The sequence below is a fragment of the Scophthalmus maximus genome, chromosome 12, assembly GCF_022379125.1.
Source record: "Scophthalmus maximus strain ysfricsl-2021 chromosome 12, ASM2237912v1, whole genome shotgun sequence".
Taxonomy (NCBI): domain Eukaryota; kingdom Metazoa; phylum Chordata; class Actinopteri; order Pleuronectiformes; family Scophthalmidae; genus Scophthalmus; species Scophthalmus maximus.
The window spans coordinates 15,323,801-15,335,000 of NC_061526.1; the positions used below are offsets into that span (position 1 = coordinate 15,323,801).

An 11,200-nucleotide genomic window follows, 5' to 3' on the forward strand; every position below is an offset into this window, starting at 1 on the left:
GGGGCTGTGAGATGTGCCCCCACATTTACATTTATGAATATTTTTCACCGCGAAACACACTGGTGACCGCAGTGCGGAAATATGAGAGTGCACACATGCTCGTAGAGAAGTTGCAGTAAGTGAGGTGTCTTATCTTATTGCAGATTAATTAATTAATTAATTGGCAATACAATTACCATCTCTGTATTAAAGTAACTTATCTTTTGGCCTGTCAGCTTTATAAGTGAATATATGGCATGTCGTCAACATAGACAATAAGTCTAAATACTACCAATACTACTCAAAGTAGCTGAAACTTATCTGCACCATTTCTTCAGCTATGCTAGCAGTGTTGCTTGTCGTGACGTTAACAACTATCAGACGGATTCCCATGACCTTCGTGATTCCAAGGATAAATCCTGATGGCTTTGGTGAGCCCCTCACTTTTCGCTGATTTTTTTTTCAGTTCAAACTACACGACTGACTGGCGACAGGGAGTCACACACTACACAAGTATTATGTCTTGCTTCTGCAGCTCTGTGTCGTTGTCTGACCTCTCCTCTCGCTCGATTCCCCTTGAAGCCGATTTGCAGCTTCCTGTACGCATTTGCAGATTCTTTTACACTTTTACAGATCTGATTACGCACCTAGACTGTTATCACATCTACAAGACAAACAGGCATGAAAAAAGACCCGAAGCTCTCGCCTTGTGTTTGTTGACGACTGAGCAGTGTGTCGATTCAAGTTTATTCAGCCTGGCCCTACCTGCCAGGTAGCCAACGCGAGCGACCAGCTGTCTGCAGATAATCAAGACTGGTGCCTTGTTGAAAATGCGGCCGGAGCTTATGAGTTTCTGTGCACACTTTCCTGCCCCATCTATGCTGAAACTGATAATGAAACTGGACGGCTTTGTTCTACTTTGCTAATACATATGGTCCCCACCCTGTCTCCTAGAAAGTACATATATAAACAACAAATTTGCTACGGCAAATACATTTCGTAGAAAATGTAATTGTGACTTAATTGAGTAATGAATGCAATGAGGAAATGTTAATGTACGCATTTACACAAGCTGCAAATAGGTTGAAACTGAAGCAACACTAAAACAGACAAAAACAACTCATTTGTCTCCTGACAAAGCATCTAATCTTGAAATGCAATATCCGCTTGTAGTGATTACAGCTTTATGAAACTTATTTATGGTCGAGATAGAGGTCTGATCTAACACAGAAGTCCTCAATGACTCGTATGTGTATTTACATTTCTCCTTAGTTACACAGTTAATTGTGAATGTAGTTTCTAGAGAGACGAAAAAAATCACAATCATAGATCGCCTCCAAGCTTACATACAAGATAAAATGATTCCAACATGCATATTTGTCACTAGTATTTGAAACTACAAAGAAGATTTGGCTTCATGTGATGCAACATAATGTGGCCACACGTTCAGTATATATTATCTGCAGTGAACACACTCACCTCCCTCCACTCCTTGTTGCCCATGCCTTGTGTGTAGAGAACGCAAACTGTGAAGAACGGAGACACACAACATTAATAACATGGCAGACCATGAATTATACACGCTACAACCCATACTAATGTCTATCATAGTTATCCAAGTATTTTCCTCAAATCTGTTTATACTGCACAGCTTCAAATGTCACGGTATTTCATGGATTCATTAGAATATGACTGTTACAGCATACATGAATGATTTCAAGATAAAAACAAAATCAAAGGACCTAATAGTTTTACTCATGAAGCTCAAATATACAGTATATATTATATTTCCATCAGATGGCAAAAGACTATAATTCTAAGCTATTATTCAAATTTCCCAGAACAAGACAGTTATCTAAATTACTCCTCACAGACCTTTGATGTTCTTTTCAGATAAGTCACAACAACAGTCACATAAACATATTTCACATACTGAATTTATTTTTGGGAACCAATAAAAGAAAATCTGATTCTTTACCATCTTACAGCTTATGTGAAGAATTGAAGGACTTAATGTGTTTTTTCCACCTGTACCAGAGAGCCTTCTTTGTTCTCTTAAATTTCTGCTCTGTAGATTTTTGAGGAATTTTTAAAACAGAAATTGACAATATATTTCCAGTATCGTAGACACTTGTTAATTTTCTCTCTCTCCTTTACAGTACTTCCTGGCTCTTTTCCCTGTCAGGCCGTTTCATATCAGAAGAGTGAAGTGGTAACGCTCAGCACAATGAGAAGTGCTACTCAGCATAAAACCGCGCCTGAATGTATCTAATTCTCATCCTCCTCCTCCTCTTCCTCCTCCTAATCACAGTCATCCTCTTCACCGTGCCCATCAACTGTCACCGTGACCAGCTCGATTCATTTTAATCCCACGCTAACTGTAAAGGTGCTGACATACTTTGTTTCGCGAAGACAGTGTGATTTAGTGTGTGTGTGTCAGTGCAGAGCACCAAAAGTCGTCCTGATATCATAAGCCCAAATTCAGACACACCTCAAGATGACAAATAGCGTCTTTGATGACATTGATCTTAACCCTGATGTCATCCTGCTATAATACACACCCAACTGAGCCCACACGAAATCAGACGCACATGTATTAGTCAGACCTGCCCCCTTCTTCCACCAACGCCAAGTCAAACTCAAAGATGACTAAAGAAAGGACCTTCAGTCCTTTGCTCCCTATTCAATTTCTCTCTCCTTTCCACTCAATTAATTCTCCTTGTTTTCTACCTTAATTTCCTCCCTTCTTGTCTCATTCCCCTTCTTTTCTATACTCACCTTCTTCTTTTTGTGATTTTGGTAAACAGACATTACTATCAGGCATGTTTTTACAATGTGGGGTCTACACACACTTAACTTGCCTCTCCCTCGCTTCCTCCATATGCCTTCTCCGTTACAGTTCTCCCCGATGTGATGATTAGAAATGAGAAGGAAAGAGAGCGCAACTGTCTGTTGCTCTCTCGATTAATAACAATCATAAACCTGTGGGCGAGTTTGTGGCGGTGGATCTTACTTGGGTCTGATTTGGAGAAGGTGTCTCTGTCCAGCAGGTTTCTGGTGAGACACAAGGCGGAAAAGTAGTTAAAAAACACAGTTCCCTCGGCGATGAAAATAAAAACATTTGTTTTCCAAACGCATTGGGGAGTGCATCTTAACAACAACAACTATTTATGTAGTCCCCTGGCCGTGAGTCATTAGCGTCACACTGTTCACAGTATCCCCTTGGTGTGAAAACACAGGAAAAAATCATAAAATATTTAAAATACTGGATACACCGCCAACTAGTACCAAGTCTTATGAGCTGCTGGTGTACATGAAAATATGAAAAGCATGTTATCTTAAAGATACCTGTCAAAGGATAATCCTGGCAATTTTTCTTCAACAATAAGATCAAAATCAACATGATTTGATTCCTCTTAGAGGTGGAGATGCCTGCGTACACGTTGTTGGGATTTATTTATATATTTATATATATATATATATATATAATTATATTTATATAATATGAACCTCCACAAACAGCCTGCAATTACAGCACGTCTCCCATAAACAACACGATCCTCCAGTTGGAGTGGTTTCAACTCATATTCCGGCTCGTCTTATTTATGGGAATTTCAGATTTTTATGGATTCTCATTTCATGCTTGGAAAACACTGGGCCTGGGCTTATCTTCTCTCAAGACCAGTGATACATTGTGCGGCCCTCTGTGTAGGAAAACCATTGAGTTTCGTCTGAAGTGGACATTAATACAATCCTGAGGAATTTATGTTCCCCAGAAAGAAGGAGGAGGAAGGATGGAGAAAAAAATTAAATGGGCTGATGTGGAAGTGTCATGAGACCCTATCGTTAATTCTGATTTGCGAATAATGAGATGACTGGGAGAGGAGAGGAGAGGAAAGGAACATGTTAATGAGGTTTAATCACTCCAGTGCATAAAGCCCGTGAAAAGACAAAAATCCACTTCCCCGATCCACTTTCTTTTATCCAGTTGACGTGCCCTGATGTTTCCTGGTGGCAGAAAAATGGCTTCAAAATGTGGGTGACGCTTTGCGGTTATCCCCTCAATCCCAGGGATTGTGGGAGACTTCAAAAGGCTGTCAGACAAAGCCCTGAGACCATCAGTCGCCGTTTGTCTCAATCGCTCTGTTCCTGTATGAACTTCTCTCTCCTATTCTTGTGTGAACTTCCCAACTCATAATCAGAACCTTTGACATATTGTCTCTCGGTGTCAATCTCCTCGTTCGTGGTCTCAGCATTGCCCATATCAACCGTTTTCCTGTAAAGACGCTTTTGCATGATGATTTGTAGTAGACATTGAGACATCTGAGGCTGCTATTTGTAGCATTTCGGCTTAGATTTCATGTTCCAGTTCAGTTTGGTGTTTTGAGTTTCCTCCCGTGTTACAGAGACACAAAAGTCAGGCGCACTGGAAACTCCTAATCACCCACAGGAACGGCGTGTCTGTTGACCTATCGCGTCGTCTTTCCTTGGCAACAAAAACACAATAATCCAGCTGAGAGGGCATGTGGAAAAACCTTTCCATTCAAAATCCTGTTAACATGCTTTAAAGAAAACCCTGGCTAAAGCGACATTGTGCAACTTTTTAAACCTGAAGAAATAACAGCTTCAAAGGTCTTATGGCAGATGTGAAAGAGGGAAAATGGTTCCTCGATATTTACCGCTCCTCGCTTTTATTAAAATCATTGGTTTCTGCTTGTGTACCATTCATTCATTCATTCATTCATTCATTCATCGTCTACCGCTTTATCCATTTAAGGGTCGCGGGGGGTCGCTGGAGCCAATCCCAGCTAACATTGGGCGAGAGGCGGGGTACACCCTGGACAGGTCGCCAGCCTATCACAGGGCCACACACAGAGACGGACAACCATTCACTCTCACATTCACACCTACGGTCAATTTAGAGTTTCCAATGAACCTAACCCCATTCTGCATGTCTTTGGACTGTGGGAGGAAGCCGAGGAACCCGGAGAGAACCCACACATACACGGGGAGAACATGCAAACTCCTGGTTGAACCGGGATTCGAACATTAGAACCTTCTTGCTGTGAGGCGAAGGTGCTAACCACTACACCACCGTGCAGCTTGTGTACCAAATGTGTATTAATCCAGAGCTCTGAGTGGTGGCCAAAAAAATGCTTGATTTACTACTGTTAAGGCCAATAAACATTTGATCTGCTAATTACTCTCTTATCCGATAACCTGTTCAGGTTATGCAATGTCGAGGAAATGTGTAAATTGTCTCTCCCAGGCTCCTCAAGTCCAAATCTTCAAATGTCTTGTTTTGTCTGTCCAATATCCAAGTATATGTAGTTTACAAAGAGGAAAAAGATCATAGAAGGATTATTATACAGCTGCTTATTTTCCTTCTCTTAAAAGAAGCGTCTAAGTCGTACAGGTGAGTGGGATTGCTCCCCTCTAATTCTTTGACAGGAAGTGAATAAGCACATTTCCCAAATATGCCACACCACTGCTTTGTTTACTGTCGATCAAAACTTGATTTCCGAAACGTTTTCCTCTACTCCTGTTTGAGAAATGTCAAAGAGGAAGCAGTGTTCTACTCTTTTTCTTTTCCAACGTGACCAGATCTTCAGCAGGAATAAATGGGTTTGAGGAAGTTAGGAAGTATTCAGGGATGGACTGACACATGCAGGTTTATGTCTGGTCAACGGGAACCGAAAATAAGAACATTGATATCGCCACCCTGATCCTTTAAGCTCAGCATATTAATTCAGAGCAGCGAAGAGGCGGTTACATCGGAGCAAATAACGCACATACTGTGACCAATCACAACTGAGTAGTCTCTGTAGCCATGGTATGATGAATGATAAATAGTGTGCTTTGTGTTGCATGATGTTTTCCGACAAAATTATACTTGCACTCCATCTGTTGTCAGACCAGTGGGGGTAGAGGAGGATATTCTCACATCAACAAACCACTTTCAATGTGCAACACAATCAAAATGAATAAACCTGGACATCTGAAGATGAATGCAAACACCTGTATACTACAAAATACAAAATAGCCCAAAGCAATGTGGCGGCATCTGGCCGGGGGGGTCGAGGAGTAATTTCTCCGCTCTGGGGTTACAGTAAGGGACACAAGTTAAAATGCACTTTCTCTCTTTGAGAGAGAATTTGAGGATCTGCAGTGACTGGCTGCTGCTCAAAGCACATCACACATGGTGGCACTCCAAATGGGCTCCTGGGCTCCCCTTGCGTGTGTGTGTGTGTGTGTGTGTGTGTGAGAAACACGTTTTCAGGATTTCCACTTCAGAGGATAATGTGAATGAGTCATGGCTCTCTCTCTATCTCACGTTTTCTCTCGCTCCTTTCCTTCCTTTTCATCCAGAGGCAGGCAGCAGAAAAGCTAAAAGCTGCCATCCGAGTCACCGAGAAGTCTGCGGGAAGAGAGGCACCCGACCAAAATAGCCTCCGTATTTTCAGCAGTGAGTCCCCCCCCCCAAAATAACGCAGTAATATTCAGCTATAAATGAGTGATTTATGCCTCTTTTGTCACCTAAATGCCTCTTTTGTCACATAAATATCAGGCGGGACTAAAGATAGAAAAAAGACATCAATCAGCTGGTCAACTAGGAAGACGAGCGGTGGAATTCTGCTGCTGCTTACAGAGACGGCTTCTTCTTCGTTTCTGAAAATATTGATTCCTTCAATAGATTTGCCTCAGGCTTTTAGCTTTGCTATGTTTAGATTGAGCCCCCCCTCCCCCAGTGCATCTTCCCTCTCCAGTTCACTTGCTGCCTAATCCCTTCATGATGGTCATGCTCTCGCTTTCTCTTTTCTAATGTGCTAACACGACTAACTGAAGCCCACTCCAAATGATTGAACTTAACCATGAGTAGCCCTGTCAGCCTCAACTGGGCTGATAAATCCCATGAGATTACAGATGGTGTCCAGTCCAGTATACATGTTCTGCGATGCAATGATTACAAATGGAGATTGAAAAATTACGGGATCAAGGAAATGAGCCACAAATAATCACACGTGCAGGCTATGACAATCTGCCAAAGAGCACGTCACATGGCGGCAGAACCCTTTTTAAGAATTTACCTACAAGGCTTTTTTATTAAGGCAAAAGAACACAGGCCATGGTAAATGGTAAATGGACACATTCACACAGCGCTGCTTTTTCTGTTACACTGCAGGAAGAGCTGTCAGAGGCAATATAGGATTAAGTGTCTTGCCCAGGGAAGCGGGGATCAAACCGCCGACCTTCCAGTAAGGACCATCTCTGCCTCCTGAGCCCCAGCCGCCCTGAGGCTTTTTGCTTGCAAGCCCCGCCCCGATTTTTGAGAATCTATATTTGACACATGTTGCTTGTATTTTCCAAAATAAATGTCCCCTCCCCAACAGTGATGATCCTGGCTACTTGATATCACGAAGATGGTTATCATCTGCCTCTGTTAACTGCTGAGTTACAGGCCAAATAATCAGAAACCATGAATGAAGTATTGAGATGATGATAAAACTGTATTCATTAGTGATGAAATGTCAATATTTCCATTTTGAATCCATGCACACCCGGATTATTAACCTCACTCCTAACCCTCCATACACCTACACACACAAAAATAACACACACCCCAGTCACCCATACATGTATCAGTTTGTGAACTGTATATAGGCAAGACTCACTGCCAGCATCGACACACACACGTCATTGGGCAGATATGACGGTGCTGATCTTAAACTGCTGTCAAACTGTGCTTCCTCCTCCTCTGGGGCAACCTACATATACCAGTACAGTCCCGGCCATCCTGGCCATCATGCCTCTGACGCATCACCACTGACAGCTGTCAATCACAGCTACAGGAAGTGAAATCTGATATGAGATGTGCTGGAAACAAACACACACACACACACACAGAAGAAAGAAAGAATAAAAAATGTGACACATAGGGACAAAGGATAGACAGAGGAAGAGACAGACAGACGGACAGAAGGTGAGGCGGCATCTTCAACTGATTTGACGACTCTCTAATTATGTTACACCCCGGATCAGCGGAGGGTTACCTGGCTCTCACTCACACACACACACACACACACACACACACACACACACACACACACACACACACACACACACACACACACACACACACACACACACACACACACACACACACACACACACACACACACACACACACACACACACACACACACACACACACACACCTTTGTGTCAACAAGGGGAGCCAAAACCATAACAGCAGTATGGGGGCGGTAACCATGGCAACTGCTGACAGCCAATTCAGGCCACTTGACTGACTTGACTGACAGTTGCTGCGCATGTGTGCCTTGTTTTTTCCAACCGTCTCAACAAGCGGGCCACCAGCGCTCACCTTTCCTACCCTCCTCCTTCTCAGTTCTACCCTTCATCTCTCCTCCGTTGAGAGAAAGGAACCATACCAGGTGTTGAATGTTTCATATAGAGGAAGAGAGGGAGGCAGTGCAATTATCAGTCCCAAACTTAGCAAGAGCAAGGGGAAGGTCTATGTGTATGTGTGTGTGTGTGTGTGTGTGTGTGTGTGTGTGTGTGTGTGTGTGTGTGTCCAGGTTTGACCGTGGGCGCAGAGAAAGATAAAAGTTGAGAGGGGGTTGTGAAAGGGCAGGGGGTTTAAAGAACACATGACATGGAGGTGCAGAGTTTAGAGGCTGGTGTGTTTGGGGTTTTTTTTCAGTTAAAAATTGTATCATATGTGGATATGATAAAAATTGCTGCTGCCGCTTCTGTTAATATAATGAATCATTACTGTGAAAGAAAGCCTGCCAAGATCTCAATCAGTGGGTGGAGATGCCATCCTCTCATTTTCAGTGTCAGCATTTACTCTGCAGTTATGGCAGGACAGGAGTATTTCTGGAATATGGTCCCACAATATTGTACGATTTAGTGGTTCTCGATCGCTTTTTTCCCACTGATTCTCAGTCAGTTATTGGTTGAAGTACATTGTACATTTTAAGTATAACTTTGCGGTGCTTGTGCTGTACTAGAGTATTTTATGGTACTGTATTCTTTATTATTTTACTTTATCCTGCACTAAGTCTATGAAAGAAATATTGTACTTTTTTACACACATTTACCTTACAGCTATAGTCCCTGGCTGCTTTACAGATCATTATTTTAAGGTGATTTTCAGCCGTTTTAGTTTGTGACTTTCACAAAAGTGATTTCACTTCTAAACCTCTCATGTGGTCTCATTTCAATAATTACTCGAGGCCCAATAAAGCTGTCAAATCATCCAACATTTCGCAAAGCAAGTACAAAGAATAAATGCAAATGTATGTCGCTTCCCTGCCACGGTAATCATCTCCTGACCCCCTCACATTTGAATTGAAGCCATTGTGACCAAACCGCTGAACTAAATCACAAAAGGAACTGAATCTAGCTCAACCTCCAAAGCAGCAAGAGAGAAAAAAATGCTGCTCATACTTTGATGCGTCAGCAATCTAATAATGTCACATTTAACAACCACAAGGGCCATTTCCATGCACATGAATTAGTACCTGTACAGATCATGTTTAAAATGTATTTAGCTCATTGTATTTCATTCATAGGATTTTGCCAGAGTTTTCTGACAGTTTCTTTAAACAAAGGACCTGAGTTTTCTTCTTCTTTTACGAAGATGTGTGTGACTCTTCCGGGGTATTTGTTGTTATTTGTAGGCCGTTGGGTCACTCGTTTTTGCTCCTACAGCTGTTTAGCTTGCAGCTTCTCATTACAGTGCACTTTTAAAATACCTTGAATTATCAATCCCCACTCCTTTTACATCATTTGTCTATTTTATCGCTTTATTTCCATTTTCCCTGCTCTGTCCTCCAATCGGGAGAAGAGGGGATTCTCCCCACTCGGAGCCCAGAGCATTCAATCCAGTTCTGTCCTTTGTTGTACTTCTTCCTCCTCCCTTCCTCACCCTCTCCCTCCCTGTGGGACTGTCTGTCTCTTTGACCGTGACCTGAATTAGCTCTCTGAAGACTGAACCATCTCACTGAACTAGATAACAGTTACACACATGCAGATAGACACAAATCCGCATGGAGCAACCTGCCCACGGTTGAAAGACTTTCCGGGTTGACTAACACCCTGAGTGTCCGCCACGTCACACACGTGTACACACAAACACAAACTGCAATATTGCCTGTACAGCATGTGTTTGTCCAATATTCCAGAGCTAATAAACGTCTGATACAGCAATTCAATAAACATAATAAAAAATGTGCACACACGGACGGTCAGAATGCCAACAATAATACTTGGTGGGAAAACAAAGAGACTACTCTGAAGAAGACACCCTGAGATTCACTCAAGCAATTCCTTAGACCATTTACTTTGAAAAGCAGTGTGTTCTCAGTTGCTACAGAAAGTGTGTGTTGAAGCCGCTTTTTCTTTTATAACTGCCCCCACCCGCCAAGTATGCCAACAAACCTGTTGTGGTTACTTTAAATGTGAGAGCTGCCGAGCTCACCATCAGATTGACAACTACTGCGGTTTGGCCACAAGTGAATACGAAGGCAAGACGGTGAGACGGTTTCACGCTTGCGAAAAATCCAGCTGCCTCGCAAGGTTAAAAGCTGCAGTGCCCATAGAAATAATAAATTAAATGGTTATAAATCTTCAGAATGGAAAAGAATCTGCATAATACAGCAGACAGTGGTAGTAGTCGCCCAATATGTGTTTTTCCATGACCGATTCAGATGATGCAGATGATACACAGCGGGGCGGCCGATGGTCAATATATTTAATGCTGGTATTATGTCGTTGTTTTATTTCTTTTAGATCTGCAATCTAGATAATATTTTAAATAAAAAAACTATGTGTGCGTGTGTGCAACTGGCCGTGCTCAGATGTTCCCAACAGGTCGCTGAGCACAATGTTACAGGTGCATGCATCTCTCTGTGTTTCTCTTTTTAATCTCATCACATCTTTTTCCTCCTCATTTTCACTGATCCATCCAGTTAGGTTCCTTTGCCACAGAGCATGAAGACAAGCCCATGCTCACACAACCCCCCGCAGCCCCACACACACACACACACACACACACACACACACACACACTTACACATAGTGAAGGGGAGCATCAGCAACTTGTATTCGCTCTCTGCTTCTCTAACAGGGCTGCCCTAATTCTTCTTGACAAGGGCTTGAAGAGCCAAGAGAACATCTCAGTACACACACGTGCGTG

The 11,200-nt window shown here is 42.5% G+C and overlaps 1 protein-coding gene across 3 annotated transcripts in view; it reads right to left on the reverse strand.

Annotated features, from left to right (window-relative positions):
• The window catches only part of LOC118318539 (copine-8), a 68,946-nt gene that overhangs the window by 46,689 nt on the left and 11,057 nt on the right, over nt 1-11,200 (reverse strand). For 2 of the 3 annotated variants that reach the window (XM_035648319.2, XM_047336171.1), the window contains exons 2-3: nt 2,993-3,033; nt 1,459-1,505 (exon numbers count right to left, since the gene is read on the reverse strand). In XM_035648319.2, the coding sequence (XP_035504212.1) occupies nt 1,459-1,505; nt 2,993-3,033 (88 nt within the window). Of the gene's footprint in view, nt 1-1,458; nt 1,506-1,957; nt 2,408-2,992; nt 3,034-11,200 lie in introns of those variants that run through there. The other variant, XM_047336172.1, reaches the window with a different exon arrangement.